Genomic DNA, 21,236 nt, shown 5'->3' with positions numbered 1-21,236 from the left:
GATTATTTTCAGTTATAAATTTATAAATATAAATTTATAAAGAGTAGAAAAAATTCGATCACGAGGCGGGACTCGAACCCGCATCCTTTCGCGCCATTCCGCGCGAATTATTTATTTTCAGTTGTTCTCTAAATTGTTCCTGCTTGCACATCACAATTAAGAAGCTAGTTGGGTGCAATTCCAATATTGCCCCTACTGCATGTAGATGAGAAGCCGATTTATTAATTCTTTAACACAATTTTTAGTGACACCTTATCTGGTGAGATTAAAACGACAACAAATACATTTACAAAAAATATTTTTCTCAAATATTGAATGTAACAGACCATAATCTTACATTTGATTATTAAAAAGAGTTAAACTTTTCATTATTAATTTGACTAAAAACTTATTAAAATTGGGCAAGAATCTAATAGGACATTGAATGCTCCACAATACACAAGTATAAAAAAGTCTACACGATGATAAAAATTGTATTAACAATGACAAAAATTTCAATTGCAATAAAGAATGATTTTAAAGCGTAATAATTAGTCAATTAAAATGTAGAAAATGATTAATACCGAATATGTATTCGGTATTCGGCGCATCCCTACTTATAAGTAATAGCTTCCAAAACAGAAATTCACAATTAAATTATAATATTCCTTGAATTAGAATTTTTCACATTGGCAATATTAAAAACATACCATCTAAAATACATATTAAAAATGATATAAAATGTAGTTTTTTGATCTGGCGATCCATTTTTTAATACGATAAATTTAAAATAAACCTAACAAACATTATTATAATGTTAAGTTAATAATTAATCTGTTGATGTTTTTGCTGTTATTTTGTGCCAAATATGTACCCATTATAATATTTATAAAAACCTTCATGCATCTGACATAATTAGCACCTACATTAAGGATGATTCACGCTACATCCATGTGGCGACCGAGCCTTTCCTGTATTATTCAAAATCAAAATCTTTCAATTCAAACTAATAAATTGGTACTTTATATGGTACCTTATATGAAAATAATAATTAATAAGCCTGTTCAACGTTTGAATATTAGGAAGACATTTTTTTTCTTTTTAGGGCTGATTTTTCAATCCTTGGATAAAACTTATTCGTCGAATAATGTATAAAACTACCATTTTAAAAACGTATTCTAATTTACCGTATTTGACAGTTTACGTGACATTTTAATATTATCTTGTAATACTTTATTGGACGGATAAGTTTTATCCAAGCATTGAAAAATCGGCCCTTATACATATTATATTTTTTAACAATTATACATGTCATGCAGAAATAAATAGCTTACATCTCAGCTTTAACTCAGCTTTAACTCAGCTTTAACTTAAACAATAACATATTTATCAATCAAATACATAATATAGTTATAATCGTTTGAATATAATTCAAATAAATATTTTTGATTTTTCTTAAAGGTCACATGCAATAATTACTCTATTGAAGATTGAGCCATATTATAGCACTAAAGATTATAATTAACAAAAATCATTAATAAAATTTCGAACACGCTATAGTAATATCCAAATGTGAGAAACATTAAAAAGTATATTAATAAAAATAAACTGATGACCTTTCCAAACACTATTTTGCATAAAAATGTACCACTATACTTCTTCATAAAATAAGAAGCATAGGTTTTTGTATGAAGTCTTATTCCTTGTATTATTATTGTGTGGACTGTGCTTTAGTAATTCGTTTCGCACCTCGATTTGGTGGACCTTTTGGTTTGGCAAAAGCTGGACGATGTAAGTTCACTTTAGGATGGATTTCGTCATATAAAAATTCTTCAGTCAATTCCTTGCCTTCATCTACGCCAACCTATAAATAATAAAAATAATTACACAAATATTCTGGTTATCATTTCATTTTTAACATCATGATTTTCATGACAGGAATTTAATTCTTATTTTAATCCATTTATTACATTCGTTCTCATACCTATCAATATTTTTATCAATATTTATTTATAGAAACTATCAATATTCAATACTGATATAACAATTATAGAGCTTAAAGTAGTATAAAGTTTAATTGTTTCAACATGCAAATCTTGGATCTACTGGATCAATTTAGCTGATAGGTAGTTAATAGCTGATCAGTGACCAGTCTTAACTCTTAGTATTATAGCTAAACATCTCGTTGATTCAAAAGGCAAGGGAATATTCAAACAAAGATATTTATAATACTGACAAAATTCATAAAGACAAGTCAGGCTCTTTGATATGAGAAATTTGTTTATTCCTACAGTTATCTACGACCTAAGTAGTTTCATTAAAAAAAAAGACGGGTTGCACTCCAGGAGTGCCGGCAGAAGTGAAAACTTGATTATTAACGTTGAGCATGTTTGATATTTTGGAATGGTATCCGTCTTACGCTTTTTCGATCAGGTCACGTGTCCTGACGCGAGTTTAAGATTTTATACCCATTACAGAAAAAGTGCTCAACGCCGCTAAAGAAGTTTTCACTTCAAAAATAGTATCATAATATTATACTCACTCGTTTAGTAACTTCGACACCCATTTTTTCAATTAATTCAAGAAACTGTCCCTTGCAACTGGAGTACATCATCCTTTCTTTGATGCTGCAGGTATATCCAGGCATTGAATATATAAATACTGAAAAAATATGCTGCTGTTTAATACATTTCAACAACTTAAAATTTAAGTTTTAAAATATTTGAGAAAAATTATGAATACATAAGATTTGATCATAAGGTCCGTATTAAGCGCCTTACTTTAATAAATGAATGAAATTTGGTATATTATGCCATTTTCTAACATTATAAAATGTTTTATGAACTGTAGGTATACAGAATTTTCATGCAAAAAACGGCTGAATTGATTTCATTTGACAATCCATACTAATATTATAAATGCGAAAGTAACTCTGTCTGTCTGTCTGTTACTCAATCACGCCTAAACTACTGAACCAATTTGCATGAAATTTGGTATGGAGATATTTTGATACCCGAGAAAGGACATAGGAGGACTCATCCACTTTCTGTATTTGAAAATTGTGTGTATGAAATAAATATATTTTTCATTTTCATTTGTTAATATAGCTTTCTAAATATCAACAGTTTTTTTTAAATATATCCTTACCTATACTTTCAAGCTGATCACCTTCATGTGTATGTTTAAATATATACAAATGATATCTGGCTTCATTGGCCGGCACCTGGGCAGGTAACTCAGGCAGAGTTATAATTGCAGCCTTGGCTAGACATATTTGTTCTTCATCTAAATCTGGAAATTGATAAATTACATTACAAATCCATACTAATATTATAAATGCGAAAGTAACTCTGTCTGTCTGTCTGTTACTCAAGCACGCCTAAACTACTGAACCAATTTTCATGAAATTTGGTATTGGGATATTTTGATACCCGAGAAAGGACATAGGCTACTTTTTATCCCGGGAAAATGTCGCAATCCCGGAAATCCCACGGGAACGGGAACTATGCGGGTTTTTCTTTGACTGTGCGGGCGAAGCCGCGGGCGGAAACCTAGTTTAATAAATAACTCTCACTCATTGTACACCAAAAATTATAGCAAAATAACTTTTTGAATTAAAAATAGCAACATATCAAAATTCTATCTGAATCTGATTTTACATCAACTTGTTGTATTTGTGTTTTTGAAATCATTTTATAAAGACATATTTTCAATAATTAATATTTAATACTACTTGTATGGTAATATTTCATTTTGTGAAACACGTTTCTGTAAATACTAAATAGTATTAATAATATTAAGACATACCTATTTTAAATTGTAAATAATTGTAGGAACCTCTTTGGAGATCAAGAATACCCTGTTTTGCTGATTCTGTTATTGGAAAAGATATTCCACCCATAGTTGACTGCCTGAAAATTTAAAGAATATCAACATTAAACCATATTAAACAGTAAGGAATTTATTTACAGCTCAATAGAGAATTTTTTTAACCTTTTTAGTATTAAAACAGTATTATCACACTGCAAACTTCAGAGCAAATCCATAATTTTAACAGTCCCGTCTTATTTGTGTGTTCGCTTAGAAATAAGAGAGATATAATCTGGCATAAATGAGTTTTAAGAAATTAATAAATAAATTCTATTACAATAATTAATCTAAAAGCATTGGCACAGATAAAATAATCTTAATACTATTATAAAGGCGAAAGTTTGTATGGATGTATGGATGTTTGTTACTCTTTCACGTAAAAACTACTGAACCGATTACAATGAAATTTAGCACACATATAGAGGGTAACTTGGATTAACACATGGGATAGGTTTTATATAGGAACTATGCGGGTTTTCCTTTGAAAACGCGGGCGAAGCCGCGGGCGGAAATCTAGTACTTTTATATAAACACATATTGGCGACCTCAACATTACCTTGCATCTGTACCATAATTGGGACCCTGCCCACTCTCATTCAATTCCTTCAAGGCCTCTTCTCTGTCAGTTAGCGGCGCTGGAGCGGCCACCCCACTCAGATGTGCTTTATATCCTTTCAAGCATACTTCATCCTGTTAAGTGTCGTTAAACTGAATAATCATCCATACTAATATTATAAATGCGAAAGTAATTCTATCTGTCTGTCTGTTACCCAATCACGCCTTAACTACTGAACCAATTTGCATGAAATTTGGTATAGAGATATTTTGATACCCGAGACAGGACATAGGATAGGTTTTATCACGGAAATCCTACGGGAACGGTTTTTTCTTTGAAAACGCGGGCGAAGCCGCGGGCGGTATGCTAGTATGTTATATGTGTCTTAGAAATGTGAAATATTATATTATTTGGTGGAATTTATGAGAATGGCTGCAATAACTAGGGCTGAAGGGTCATACATATTATAGACTTGTTTTCTGTAGTAACTACTTTCAAAGCACCTGGGATTAAAATGACTACCTAGTTGAGACTGATTAAAAATTACATAACTTTTGACACAGCGATTTTAAATCAGTGAAACATACCAATATAATCACTATATTGTATTACAATAAAACACTTTTGAGTATTTACATGTGATAACAACTTATAATTTACTAGGTTTCCGCCCGCGCAATCAAAGAAAAACCCGCATAGTTCCTGTTCCCGTGGGATTTCCGGGGTTGCGTCATTTTCCCGGGATAAAAAGTAGCCTATGTCCTTTCTCGGGTATCAAAATATCTCCATACCAAATTTCATGAAAATTGGTTCAGTAGTTTAGGCGTGATTGGGTAACAGACAGACAGACAGAGTTACTTTCGCATTTATAATATTAGTAAGGATTATAGCAGCATGTTTTACCTTAGTCGTAGCATGCATTTCATCCTTAATGTGTGAGGAACCAAACTCTTGCTTCAATGTGGCTTTGGTTGATGCATATAACATCTTGTGTCTGACTGGAGCACTATCGGGAGACCAACTAAGGAGGAGCCATTCATGTCCTAGGGAATTGGTTGAATCAAACCTGAAAGTATAATATTCCTATGTTAATAATTGCAGTTTGTCATTACTTTAACACTTATTAAAGTGAAACTTTTATTACATCGTCTCAAACTTTTTGGTCTGTGTAGCGCATGTCGCGTGACGGTCGGCTGCTGAGTAGGTATAAAGCAGTGTTCGTAACCGTTCGAACAGTTTCACTTTTACCGTGGTTTCATAAAACCACACGACATTTTTATAACAGATACCTAATTATTATGTCACTGTTTTCATTTTTTATTGTTTATTTGATGTTAATAATTTGTATCAAAAGTTTATTGGTAGTTTGTAACACTCATTCCAACTCATAAGATAAATTTGATATCACAGCTACTTTTTCAACGTTAAAATGATACAATGATAATTATAAGCAAATAATATTTGCAAAGTTATGCCAAAATTTCTCACCTATACAAAATGTAACAAGGAAGATCATCCACTATCAATGGAGGGACATATTTATCAAAATCCTGTTCCCAAGTACCTTTAACTTGTTGATGTGTAGATAAAGTTAATTGCTCTGTAAGGAAATAAGTCATTAAGTAAAAATAAAGGTAAGCTTAGATAATATGTAACTGTACTGATAAAAAATAAATATTACCATTTTCTATGCTGACTTTGACAACACGTATTTTTCCATCTCTACATTTACTGAAGAACTTTAATAATTCTTCATTCGCTGAAAAACAAAAAAAAAATATTTAAAGCTATGAAATCGAGATCATATCCGGCTTTTTTGGGCTGATAAGACAAATTATTTATTTACGGTCTTTTACTTTAAAATAAGTGATTAATGCATTCGTTTTAGTATGTGCAGGTTAGAAAGTACATTATTAAGGAGAAATAATTACGATTTCAGGTATTCCTTTTTGTGTACTATCGTGAATTAACTTACCCTGGATTCCAGTTTGGTGGGACATTTTGTCCAGATAATCTCTACAATTACAGGACTTAAATATGTGGTTTTGGCTCTTGATTTGTGGATGTTGAATAACAACTATTCTTAACGTTTGCTCTATCAATATTTCATTCGTAAGTAGCTAAAAATATTTTGAGTTTCCACTTTCCACCTTCCAGAGTTATGTATCCGTCACAAGCACAAGAGTCAAAATGTCAAACTTCCACGTCAAAATAGCGGCACTCGAGGCGGCACTTGACATTTGAACATATTTTGAATTCTGAGTTTTGAATTTTGAACACTTATTTACAGATAATATAACCATAATTTACCACAGATAATGTTTTTGGTTTATTTTCTCGAATAAATGAACTTAAAATTTAAATAAAAAAAAATGCATAAAATAATGCGACAAAAAATAATAATTAAAATAACATGTATTAAAGATATAAAAATATGTAGACAGTACACACTAATTTATGTGATAGTTATTATACCACAGTTATTACAGAGTTGTGCACACGCGCATTGTCTCTTCGTAGCTTCAAAAAAGCAATAAATTAATTTTATAATAATAGTAATCGAAATGCAACAACAATTATAGGTAATAAAAAAAGAGCGTGTTGAGGTGTTAGAGAGAAACTTCTTTAGAATTAGATTTAATATCAAGATTCAAAGATACCAAAATCGTCGCCTTACTCCATGAGGTGATACTCCATAGCTTGTTTTTAGGATATAATATAGATCTAAATTTAATTTTAACCCAGATATTTTTCATTGTAAAATAATTCAAATCTTTTCAAATATAACGTGATTATAAAGTCTATTATAATAATATCATTTTTTTCTTGTTATTCTATAAAAGACAATATTGATAGGCTGTTCGACAAAAAAAAAATGAAATGAAATTTGAAATTTGGAATATTGTTAAATGTTTTGTTCAGAACGCTAGTTATAATCAAACTCAAATCGAATACTTTTTTGTCGTAGTTTTTTTATTATTTTAGTGAATACGTGGCTTATGCGTGGGCCGACCGCGTTTTTACATTTCATAAATTAACCGATTAGGTGCCTGTACCTACATAGCTATATAAGCATAGAGCTCTAATTTTTGTATTCTTAGCTTGTGGTAGGTACGGAAACAGTCACCTTTGGATATACCAATAAAAAGAATTTTATCTCATTGTTTTAAAAGGTATCTATATCTAAGTATTTTGATAATTGTAGCGTATTTTATTTGCAGCATCCATATTATAATTAAATTATCGCCTAAGCACCAAGTTCGGTTTTGCTCAATAATTAATTATGCATCTAATGCAAGACGTCAGTTGAGGCGTGATTAAAATACAGCCGTTTAGTTACTACGGTAGATACGTTTCCAGGTACTAGGTAGTTTGAAGATATTCTAGATAGCGCTTATTTGTCGTAATTAGAAATGCAAGTCTGTACAGGATACATTTCAGTAATCGCACAATTTCGCAGACAAGAAGTGGCAGGATGTAATTAAAAACCCCACTGAGTGATACGTACTAAAGGGGCTGAGGGTAAGTCTAGCCGTAAAGGGGTATTTTACAGTAGTACCACGAGATTATTCAGTTCAGATTTCGAAGTCCTACAGCTAAAAATATGTCGAGTTTAAATGTTAATTATGTAAGTAACTATATTTAGCACATACCTTCATTAGTATAATTTTTTTACAGAACCACGTGAGCCAAGCGATGGGCATGAGCTTGGCATGAGCATAAAGAGCAGCATGATGACATCACTATGACAGTGCATTTCGAATATTTTACCAATCATCGAATTGATACTATGTAGTTCGGTATGTAATATTTGAAACATGTTTCTTAGAGTAAAATTCTATGGCCGGCACCACACTATGCTCCTCGTCCTGTTCATCGCGCTGCCGTTATTCGCCGCGACATTGCCCTCTGGCCACACACTGCTCTACTCGTGCGATTAATCGCAACGCTCTTCAGTTCGCACTCGTATTGCCGGTCCTTTGACTCGTGCGCAAAAGCCGACAAATAGGGAGCAGTGAGCAGGACGATGATCACGACGAGTGGCATGACGAGTAACGTCGCCACACTATGCCTCTGCCTACTTTCCTCGTCACTTCCCATACCACTCGTCCAGTAGTGTGGCTGGGGTATATAATTCATAGAGCAGGCACAATATTATTCGTGCTCTCTATTCAATCTGCTGAAAAGACAATTATTTTTAGCGCTCAGCTCATAATATTTTCCTTCCAACACAATTTTCTGAAAATTTCACGTCCGTATTGTAAAAAAAATATATGTAGGTCAAAAAATAAATTGTTTTATATTTCTCGAGCTTGTGACCTTATTCGTAGAAGTCTTGACGTGTATTACCTACTACCTATGTAAGTATAATAATTCATAGTAATTGGAATCCTCAACAAGTTTAAATTACCGTTATTCAGACTGCATAAGGTGGCACATTAAATACTTCAGTGCAATTAAGTCTGGTACGGAACACAGCGTCAGGTGTTTGTTACGCAGTTACGCAAACAATACGTGAATATACTCCGTTAATTACGTGTATCGTTAAATTGTGTACAAGCTCAATTGTAACGTTATTTAACTGCTTAATGAATAGATGACAATGTTCGCCGACACGTTTTACGCAATACCTCTACGCCTTGATACCTATAGGGACGTCTTTTCTTTGTGTTTAAAATTAAATTTTAAAGAATTAATCTATAAATAAAAATGTAGGTAAAAATATGAACACATTTATCTTAACATTATTTATCCAAGTTGCTTTATGCACGATGCTAAGGTCTTTAAACGTGAATGCAAGAGATATGATTTGTTTGTAATTAGTACAGTTCCCGTTGTGAAATTAAATTTCAGCTGTAGCGTTTGCTCACAGAGAATTCAAAATTAAGGATGAACATGCTTTAACCGAAATTGTATCTATCACGAATTGATTTCTGGATTTTCTGCATCTACTTAGTTTAGCAAGATTACGTATTGCATTAGAGTGGATAAAATTTGCTCCAATTTATAATTCCACTTCAGCTTTTACGTAAAGCACGTAGATAGTGAATTTCTTTTTTAGCATTTAGCACCCTATATGTTCCTACAATTTACCTACCACAGATCTGTATATTATTGTCAAAAGTGATACCTATAAATTTTGGTATTAAAGATAAACTCTACGTAACTTTTGGTAGGTAAGTGTTTACTTGTATATTTTTGAAAGGTATTTTCATCACATAGTGTATGGTCCGGGAGCCAGCAGCAGATTTTATGACCAAGTTCCTCTCAAGCGGTAATTAGTAAAATGCATCAAAGTATAGTATTATGAAGCCTCGTGAACGTCAGCTGGAGCTCGGTTGGGGGGAAGAGCGGTTGTAGCCTCCCGTATCAGCTGACGGTTTTTCCACCAAGATACAGCCAGCTGACATATATATTTATCCACAGTTACATATAAGCTATCATCAGGTAAATTTTTGTTTGAGAGGAAATAACGGAAAATAAATTTTTCTTTAAATTTAACTTTCATGTTCGAGACACCAGCTGACGTATAATACACCATGTTGTAACCAGCTGACTATTTTTTTTCGTTGAGATATTGGGTTAGCTACAATTTGACAAATTTTTAGCAGAGAGGAAATGAATGAATGAATGTATTTTTTTTCCTATGTGCGTGGGAGGCTACAACCGCTCACCCCCCCAACCGAGCGCCAGCTGACGTTCACGAGGCTTTATAATACTATACTCTCATGCGTCTGATGAATTATCTCTTGAGAGGAAATAGTTAACCAAATTTGCACCTGGCTCCCTAACCAGTAATTTCACAATACTTAATTCACTAATTAATTGACATACGCCGCGTTAGATCACGTGGTCTCTAATGTCAATCCCATACATTTTTCCTTTTCTAACTTCGTTATCGTTTTTTAATTGTTACTTTGTCTAAGGCCCCAGGTGATGCGGTGCAGTCGAATTCAGAAGGTACACGATTAATTAGTTTCGTTGACATGGCCAACTAGTAATATGATTTCATTAAGCACTTGCATGAAAAATGCGAATCAGGATATCAGTATTGCCTCTCATCAATTAAATATTTCTGACCCATTAGCGCAGGTGGCGAGCAACGTAATGGAAGCCATTAGAGCTGCCCGCTGCTGCTGCAGCTGGCATGAACCTCGCTTGTTTTATACGTATTTGTACTTTGTTCGTGTGATTTTAACAAAAGAAATCATATAATACGCGACAGGAAATATAACCCAATCTGACTAACTTCGTTTTTGTTAGTAAATAAACCTTTGCTTTAAGCTGGTCCATAATTTTTGATAAGAAAATAAAGATGGTGCGGAAAATAAAGTTTAAAACGGGTACCTAACAGTTATGTTGATAAATGGCGGCTTAAAATTTGTTGTACCCATATATCATAAAGCACATAAGAGACGTAAAGTTAATACAAGCCGCTATCTAAGGCGTCACGGCCGGGATAAATTGCTGCAATCTCAACGACATCGCTGGGCTCTGATCCAACTCGAGGATTCCTTTCACTCCGTTGATTTAACGAAACCGCTGTGTTCGGCTCTTGTACGTTATTCCTTGCTAGTTATTATTACCGTTTTCCGGATAAACTGCTTTATTGCATACCACAACTGTCTCTTGATAGTGTTTTCGCATTCAAATGCAAATTTTTTGATAAATATTTTTAAAACGTCGAATAATCGTCGGATGGTACAGAAACAATTCCGTTGAATTTTCGCACTCGTAGAATGGGAAATCTTCAATATATTTCGAGAAGCTACGTGTAATATCTGCGGCGCTGCGGGCTGTTGCGATTGGAAATAAATTATCAACGGTTTGCCGGCGCAGCCTGCGTCCTGGGTGCTAATTGAGTATTTGAATTAAATTTTTTTTTGTGATAAATGGAAAGTTTATATATTAGTTTTATAACAAAACTGTTTTTATTTTTATTTTTTTTGCAATAATTCAAAAGTTATTTCAAAATAAAAATTAGTCTTTGAATCCAGTACCGAAGACACGCCGACAACTCCCGAAGCGTCACCCGAGCGCGTGTGACGTCATAATGTTAGTTTTCACTCATTGCAGTTGATAGAAAATTAAATATAGTTTGAAAAACTAAACAGGATAAAAAGATAAATTCATGAAATTATTGTATTGTTACCGGGTTTTTATAAGTATACAAAATTTAAATTAAATCCGTCGGTTTATAGTGGGTCTAAATCGAATCGAAAGGAGAATTGGTTACATACAAACATATGTTTTAAGCTCATCCTGGCGATCCTTATCAGGATAAATTTATGATATTATTGTATTGTCATCGGACCTTGATAAGTGTTCAAAATTTGAACAAAATCCGTCGGTTTTAAGTGGGTCAAAATCGAGTCGAAACTTCGAAAGGAGTCGGTTACATACAAACATACAGGTGAAGCTAATAAAAGCGTGTTAATAATAAATACAGTGTTTTGATCTATTTAATTTTGTTGTCATTATTAAATTACATATTAATTATATTATTTAAATTTATATTAAAAATGGCGAACCTCAAAAGTTATCGTTTTGTACCATTATGTACGAATACTACAAAGGCAACTCCTGACAAAAATCGGTGATCATAAATATATCAACATCAAGAATATTATTCGTAACTAACTAACTAATGCACAGTCCTTATCAAGTTTTAAAGCATTGGTGCGTAATTATCATTTCTCTCGCTGTACTTAATATACATTATTTATATTATATGTATGAATATTATACTATTGTTACGTAACATATTCTTATTAATTGATTGTGAATATATATTTAATACTGTATCTATTATATATATTATATGGACATATCTTTACGCAGGTAATTTATTTAGTGTTATATTTGTTTTATTTCTTTTATAAATATATATATATATTTTATGCTCTACCCTTCACCTTTCCTCTAATTTAATTTCTCTCCGTACGTCCGGTTGTCTGGAAGAAATCGCTGAATAGCGATAAGACCGCCAATTGTTGTAATGTATCCTTAGATTAAGTATTATTGTAATGATTCTAAGAGCAATAAAGTATTAATAAATAAATAAATAAATAAATAACTAATTCGGAACCAACTAACAAATCGTATGTAAACGCTATGTACTGCAGTTAATAATAGCTATAACATTATGACGTCACAACTGTGGTGACCAGTCATGGCGCGTTTTTAGTCACGTGATTCTAACTTAAATTTCATCAATTTTTAATTGCTTATAATTAACGCAAAAAATTTTTTTTTGTAAGTTATTTGCATTAAATATCAATATTATTAATAATAAAGTTTCAAAATACATAAAAAAAAACAATAATTTTTTTTTATTCAAATACTCAATTGTTTTTTATTTTTTGCACCAAACATTTGCGGCGGTTTGTGCATCGCGAGTTTGTTGGTATACTTTTTATAGTCTCACTGTTATTTATTGTTTTGTGTGGAAGCCGCGAATTTGGCAGCGAGATAATAATATGGTTTTGTGGTAACGCGCATGGATTTTTTTCATAATAACGGTAGAGTCATGAAATTTTCAATTTCGTGTATAAAGCAAATGTTTTGTGCATTTACATTGGTATGGAGCGGAGGTATTGAACTTTCTTTGTTTCGCCAAGTGAAGGAGTGTAAATACATTAAATTCTTAATGCGAGAAAGCGACGCTGAGACCGCAGTAATGGGTGAGTAAATATCGCTGTGCTTTATAAGAATGAATAATAAATAGCAGAAGGAGGTTGTATCTCGAGACATCGAACCGGAGCGTTTGTTGAACAGGTAGGTTCATATTTCTATTCACAATAAAGGGTTATTAATTATTATTGATTTACCAATTATTTAGCTTAAAACTAATTTATATTGATGATAAACATATTATGTGACTAGTTCAGGATCCTGAACTAGACAGAAAGCCAAAAGGGTATATCTTGGGTAATATCATACAGTAGTTGCGTGTTATATAGATAATATTAGGTAATGCATATAGACAAATATAAAAGTTAAGTAGGTACCTAGTAGAAATTTTATGAGTTGAAACATAATTAGTTCTTATTTGCTGATTATAATACCTACTCTGTAATGTGAACTTTCTATTAGCGTTGCAATACTTACTCAATTAATTTTGGTAGATGTAAGTATCTATATAGAAAATGTGTCACCTATGATTTGAATGCAATCTATTCAATTGAAAAATTGCAAGGGATTGCAGTTTTTCTTTGTTTGTAAAAGTGGTGAGTAGGTATTTGGTAAAAGCGTGCGTCAGACAAAATGTTCAATGTTTTTAACTGTGAGCCTAGCGTTGATTGCGCACAAGTGTTTAATGAACACTTGTTTGCTGATTGCCGGCTTAGCTATTTGCTTCAATTCTATTGCACCTATTAAAGCAATTCTGCGCCTCTAAATGCTCTTTTATTTTTATAAACTGCCGCTCTAAAAGTGTTATTTTTATTTGGTTTGAAGCTTTGTTTTTATTCAGTTACGCTCTTTGTTATATGTTTAACAATATCTGCATTCCGTTTTTCGATGTGTATGCAAAAATATTTAAATGACAATATTGATTCTGGCACAAAAATAGTTACATTTACAATTATAGTAAAACTTATTTGACACGAAACAGGGCAACCGACAGTAGGAATATAGATTTCCAGGTGATGGTTCTACCGCGAATTCAAGGTGGGATATAATTCAGATCGTTTGCTATCGATATGCACCTTGTAGATCGAAAACGGACCACAACATCACGTAGCAAAGTTCCGTGTCATCCCTGCGGCTAGTGACAGAAAATCGACCTGTAATTTTGAGCAATGTTAATTCACGACAGCCGAATCTACATAATATCCACTATTCAACAATTATTGATATTGTTGAATAGTGGATAATGCTCCAATAATTGGTGTTAGAAGTAATTTGAAGCCATATATTGTCGATCACGCTGTATAATATTAATTGCACAAAGATAACAATAGGAGTACATTGTAGTAGTTAGATTTAACTATAGTATATTTGATAACATGATAGGAACCCGCATAGTTCTTTTCATTGATATTCGGACGAATAAATTTCAATGCTAATGCATCAATACAAATTTGAATAACTACCTATCTCGTGTAGGTATGGGTCGGATTCTATAAACGATTGCACTTTGCATATAACTGTTACATTTACATTCATATTATAAAATAATGTATTATCATTGAAAGGACGATAAATAAACATTTTGATCTTGTTGGCTAGATTTACTACTTATGTAAGTCTTAAGCTCAGAATTACCATGCGTAACTGTTTAGTGCTTTTTCAGTAGATTTGCCTGGCCATTCATCTAAGGATGAATTCATCCAAATTAACAAACTCCTATTTGTATGTTTAAGTATTTAAATAAAAAATTAGGTAGGTATAGACAATGAAGATAAAGATTAGTGGAAGACGAACCAATAAGTAATTGTAACAAAATTAGAATATAAGTTACTGAAAGAGAAAAGTATTTCTGATAAAAATATTGCTACCGCTTATTTACCTACTTATAATATTTCAGGAAATCCAATGTTTATTACATTAGAAGTATTTAAAAATTAGATAAAAGAGCAAACAGAAAACTTTTTGTTTTATCGAATGCTTTGAAAATTGTTCAAGCATTCAATCGCGTCAGAAGTTTTGTAGATAAAATATTTTTTGACTTGGGATTTGTTTTGTTCTTACTGTTCTGTGGGATTTGTCTTCAAGAGAAATCTTTCTTTAGTAGATCTCTTTAGTTAATAATTGAGATACCTTTCTGTCCATTTTTAGCATGTTGTTTTTTGTAAAGTATTAAAAGAGTTTAAGTAGAGCAACTCTATGATTATTAAAGCTTTTTGACAGGAAAGGATATAATTATTAAAGTATAAATCACACGCAAATCGACAGAGGTAAGATAATGCCATTATTTGATAATGGAAAATCTCAAGGACAAGTCCAGGGAGGCTGAGTTGTGTGATCACAAAGGCGTTACTCAATGGGACAAGATCATGTTAGAATATGTTTATTTAGGATGAAACACAACGTCTTAACCGTCGTCAAATATTTGACATAGTTGATGAACAAGCGATCGAATTCCGTTACAAAGTTTACATAAAGAACAATGGTATATATAACAAGTACATTTTATTATGAAAACCTATCTCGCAATACAGTTATAAAAATTGAAGATTATACGCTACAGGGATCCTAGTTCTAATATAAGCTTATATACGAGATTATTGCTTCTGTCTCCTCCTCACCTAAGTCAGACTATTCAGATGTTTTTGTAACCACTTTGTGAAAGAGTTTGACTAATAGATAGGTATGTTACTAACCTGCATTCTAAAACAGTGCTATGAATAAATAGTGAATTATATTTTGTATGTGGGGAAAATATTATAAGCCGTACTATACTCATATTCTTCAAAATATTATGTATTATACATGCAGTTGAACCTACTGAATGAAATATCAGGCATAGCTTTAGTCACTCCATTTCGGATAATATGAATCCCCGAAGGAGAAGATTTACATCTCAAAGGTGAAATCTGTTGAATAATACCATGACGTATCTGCGCTAAAATAATATAAACATCACTTAAGAAAGCACTACTCACAAGAATAAACGAAAGAAAAGTTTCCATCTTATGATGCCCTGTATTAAAAAGAATTCGTGAAAGGTTGTGCAATAAAATATTAGACGCAGTTCGCAGTCTTTTTCCGATGCTGTCCGTCTTATTACATGATATCTGAATCTCCGTGGGACGATTTGCTTCTAGCGCAAATATGTGTTCAGTATTCAATCTTGCTTTTTATTGCCCAAGTGGGAGACGAGCCCCGGCGTTCTGGCAGGGTTAATCTATATAAGATAGCGCTGTTAGCCCGGTAAATGTTGTTTGTTTATACTAAATATTATTCAATAAATTGACCACGAAATTGAATTGAATTTAAATTAGTGAAATGAATATAAGAAATGCTTCTTTTTCGAAGTTTTTTTTTCGGAAATATAGTTGCACGAAGTCCATGTGATGCACTGTATGTTGTTGCATGTATTTACTTAAGCACTATAATTATTATGGAAATAAAGATTTTATGTGCTATGGATGTTCTCGCCTTATCGAAAATCTCGATGCCACTTACTTGAACAATTTGTAGACTTCTTTAAAATTTTATTTAATAGGTAAATTTTAATTTTTATCCATGTAATCATCCCCAATACTATAACCATTGTTTTGCAAACCTCCTACCTACACTTATAACCGACGCTCTAAATAAATACATAGTAGAATACCGAGTCAGTCTTATAATATTATCTATGACCGAGTAAAATTTTGAAATAGAACAAATCAGCGGAAACTTAAACATTAACAATAATATTTCTAACTTAATAACGTCCGACGTATCGTCTCTTCACAAAAGTTTTGGGGCTGATTTACATGATATAATGGACATAAAGGGTCTAAGTAACCGTTGAAGGATCTTGGCTTCATTGAGAAGGACCGTTTCGCTCCATTAAAGAAATATGCGATTCGCATGAAATATTTTTCCTTTCTGTTACATTTTTATCACTATTAATATTTTTATGTAAACGGTAATACACGCATAATATGTATGAAGTTTATAGAAATATAATCCAAAGACTTCATGCCTTCATTATGATAAAATAAAAAAATAATGGATAGAATTCTAGAAATTCTGATACGCTTAAAATACTTGCACCAAAAATATAATTATAATTTTATTCGGAATGTTGCTATCAGAACGAAATTACAAAAAATAAAAACAATGCTACAAATGAAAATATAATTTGTGCTGTTAAAGCTATAGCATGTGATACAAAATACTGCGAGGAAGATTTTTTTTTTTTAGGTCAGAGCAAGCAAAGGAGCAGATGGGCCACCTGATGTTAAGTGGTCACCACCGCCCATAAACACTTGTAACACTAGGAGTGTTACAACTTACAGGTGCTTTGCCGGCCTAGTTAGCCGATTAGGCCTTAGATATTTTATGAATTGAAATGATAAACACAATTACGGTGTAACTCTATTTCATTTATTTATTCTTCTACGTGAGTCAAGTGTGTGATCTTTTATTCTAACATATCGCTATAAATTTTGTATCAAAATGAAAGATAAAGTAGGCGCTCACGGGAATTGCCGACAGAAGAGAACACTTAAAACAATGATAACACGTTATACGCAGTAGTTCTCCTGTTTACCTAAGTAGGTATTTTGTATTATTTTTCTCAACCGAAATTAAATATTACATATAATTTTATGATATTACAGTAAAATATAAAAAAAATGTACAAATCCTTATAACCTGACACAAACTATCGCACTAAAAATAATATGATAATACGATTAATTTATTACGATTAATTTAATGGCGTTTGTTTTAGTGCATTGCCTATCTGTTGAAATAGTGGACGAATATTCAGATATCTTTTCAATTTCCCTCTGAAAGGCGAGCGTTTTATTGAAATTCACCTGGACAATATTCAATATTGCGATTCGATGAATTCCTAAATGCATATGCATGAGAGTTTGATCTTAGTATACTATTGTTTTTTCATTAAACTCTATTTTAGTGGAACTGTTCAATTTGCAAGTTCAAGTGAATATGTAATTGATTTAAATTAACACCAAATAATAATCAAATTCATAATTATTAGCTTCGGTATACGTCTATATTTAATTTTAATAAAATAGGGTCACATTTCATTGTTTTTCATACCATTGATATACATTAATGATGTTAAATTAATGATCATTACACCATTTTTTTCAGATGAAATAAGATTAATTATTCAGTTTAGTGTTGTATTTATTTTTTACGTATGTATATAGGACACAATCAGATTAAACAAGATATTACTGAGTAATGTATGTGTATGTCAAACAATGATTGACTAATGTACCGAATGAATCGATTCATTACATATTATACTCGTCCTTCATTAGTGTATTGTAATTGAGAGCGAAATCGTGTCATTGCATTAAATTTGACTGTCTTGTGTCCACATTATTAGAATAATGCAACTGTTATCCATTATATCAATCGTTATAGAAAGTACACGATGTACTGTATATATACCTAATGGTTTTTTTAGTTAAAGTTTACTTAGTTGAAAAAAATTATTCAATACATTTTGCATGCAATACAAACAAACACTTGTGATAACTGCTCTACAAACTGTAACGAAAACATTTGAAAATAATCTAAGTAGGCAATAAGCTGATACAGATAGGTTTGTAGTAATACAAGCCCGAACGAATGAAGAATTAATTAGGCTATTTATACAAATGATATAATATATATTATAATATCTCATAAAACATTAGCGAGTAATCTTGATAATGAACGTTAAACTCTCAAGGACCATTCAATATTATTAAGTTGACAATGCTTGAGGCGCAGTAGAGGGTACAAAATAACCTAAGTAAACTTAGCCCAGTTCGGTGGTATATTTTGTGAATGGTTCTATTTGTATTTATACCCCTTTGTGAAGAGCAAAGATCAAAGTCGTTCTTATCTTGATTTGTGGTACACAATCTGTCTTATATGAATTTTGGTAATAATATCTTGACAAAGGTAAATTTATTTTAAAAGTAAAGACTAGATATTTTTGAATTAGGTATTACATTAGATTTTGAGATATTTAGTCATTGTTCACAGATAGACAGACAAGCTGAAAGACATAATATAAAAAAAAAAAACTTTCTAGATAAATTTTTGGTTTCGTTAGAGATAATAAAATACAATACTTAAGTAATAATTTTAAACTAATTTTTCAAAATATCTTCGGTACGTTGCGATATTCAGAACAGGTTATTTTTTTAATTGTTAGATAGTTTTTAAAGTTAAAAAGCTATTGTAATATTCTCATAAAATCTCGTTAGTGTTATGTATTAACAAAGAATTTTGTACGGCATCGTGTAAAGACGGAATCTGAAATACTTATTTTAATAGAAAATAATGTTATGAAATAGAGTACAATACACTCAATTTAGGAAATAGGAATCTATTGTCGAAGCTTTTATTAATAAAAATGTATACCGCCCTTTTTATATTCTTATCCGATATTCATAGGAAGATTTATTTTATTATAATCCATATTAAAACTCTTCGATAAAATGTGATTAGGTATGCGATTATTTTTAAAGTAGAAACCAAAGAGAAAATTTCAGGAAATTTTAATGCGTGTGGTAATATTTTAATTTAATTAAACTATGGTCTAATTGGTATGGTATATATTAATTTTCATCCCTTTGCGGATAAATGTTTGAATAACATCACTTGTATTTGACATCTTGGGGCATTCAACATTAAACTCTTTTTTTATTATAATTTTATTTCATTCACGTTTATAATATTAGATTCTAATGTGTGTACACTGTCCATGCAATGATTTTTTGCATATTTTAAAAATAAACTAGGTATTTTGTTATATGTACCTAGGTAATGTAGATTAACTAATTAGGTATGGATTCAGTCCTTATGAACATTAGACAAAGATTCGTTTGGAACCATAGTTTAAAAAAAATCTTTAATAAGGGAATAAAAGGATTTCATAGTCATATTTTACAGTAAAAATAGAGATAAATTATTGCAAGAAAGCATAACCTGAAAATCTCTACATTTAAACTGCACATTAAAGTTCCATAAAAAGAAGTTTAAACAAACACTCGTATTAAGTTAAATCTTTTGAAAGCACCCTTTTAAATGATTCAGCAACAAATATATAACTAAATTAATTAATGTCACTCCGCAGGCGACACTCATTAGGAGCTTTAATGAGTGCACGCACTTTCCACTCGGCCGCGGCGGATTCTGTCAACATTTGCTGTGACTTGTTAACTAGACATACTTGTTTATGTAAGTATTTAGTATTTTTTTTATATTTAGATCGAGAACAAAATTTTTGGTAATAATATAGGCAACGTTTAAAATAAAATATTGGTTGGTAGGACCCTTCTTTTCGACTACTTAGACAAGACTTACACACTAACGGTTCAAATTCAAAATTCAATGATAATCACCTTGTTATTTCTTCAATTCATTGTATCGCTAAGAATATTTTTACTTCTTTTCCCAGTTTGGCTTTACTACCAAGACCACTTTAACTTTCTTGGTAAATTTATTTTATGATTATGAATGCAGCCCAAATTTGCAATTCCTATGCTAAATTTGGTTAAATTCAAATACCTTATTAAGGGAAGTTAACTAGATCTGGCCCATATCCTTAGCATGAATATTCGCGTTTAATCTCGGGGGACTCTGAATGTCTGTCGACACTTGCAATGGATTCATCAAGTATTCACGCTTCACCTTTCAACGCGGACTTAAATTCTTAGTTCATGAACTGCACTGAAACAGTACAAACTCGCTGGCTGCTTGTTACAGACATATTTTATATTCTCTCTAATTTCACGAGTTATTATTTAATGTATAGCAAATATTATATCATTTAAATGTACGAGGAATTGTGTATCACCTTATGAATATTTTTTTGATGTTAGCAACTCGTGACTAATCTTGTACACGTGTTTTACAAATGCCTAAGATTTATTTTTATTACGTATATTTAAGTTTTCAAGTAGATATTCAAGTAGTGTACTTTGAAAACCTACGTTATGTGTGTTGGTTACCCATATTTTGTGTGTTATAACTACCAATAAAAATACTATAAATAACCCATCACGATAAGTACAATAGATGTGGCATCAAATTGTCGTAGATTCTAGATAGCCAGTATTAACTTTCTAGAAAATGCTGCATTGCTCCAAGTTGTATGAGCGTTAAAGTTGAGCCATTTATCTCCACGACATTTTAAGTG

General features: G+C 31.7%; 1 protein-coding gene across 1 annotated transcript; it reads right to left on the bottom strand.

Annotated features, from left to right (window-relative positions):
- Positions 1 to 1,379: 1,379 nt before the first annotated feature.
- Positions 1,380 to 6,588, bottom strand: twf (twinfilin actin binding protein). The gene is made up of 9 exons (XM_090107166.1): positions 6,381 to 6,588; positions 6,087 to 6,164; positions 5,894 to 6,005; positions 5,309 to 5,471; positions 4,406 to 4,539; positions 3,787 to 3,890; positions 3,127 to 3,270; positions 2,522 to 2,640; positions 1,380 to 1,843 (listed from the first exon to the last, which is right to left on the bottom strand). The coding sequence occupies exons 1-9, from the start codon at positions 6,403 to 6,405 to the stop codon at positions 1,691 to 1,693; spliced, it is 1,032 nt and encodes a 343-aa protein (XP_089963292.1). The 5' UTR covers positions 6,406 to 6,588; the 3' UTR covers positions 1,380 to 1,690.
- Positions 6,589 to 21,236: the final 14,648 nt, after the last annotated feature.

Source organism: Colias eurytheme, chromosome 11 (assembly GCF_061535395.1).
Source record: "Colias eurytheme isolate Ceu_HAF_F1 chromosome 11, ilColEury1 Martin Lab GWU primary, whole genome shotgun sequence".
In the NCBI taxonomy this organism is placed as follows: Eukaryota; Metazoa; Arthropoda; class Insecta; order Lepidoptera; family Pieridae; genus Colias; species Colias eurytheme.
The sequence above is the reverse complement of the archived record's forward strand: the minus strand, read 5'-3'. Positions and strand labels throughout refer to the sequence as shown.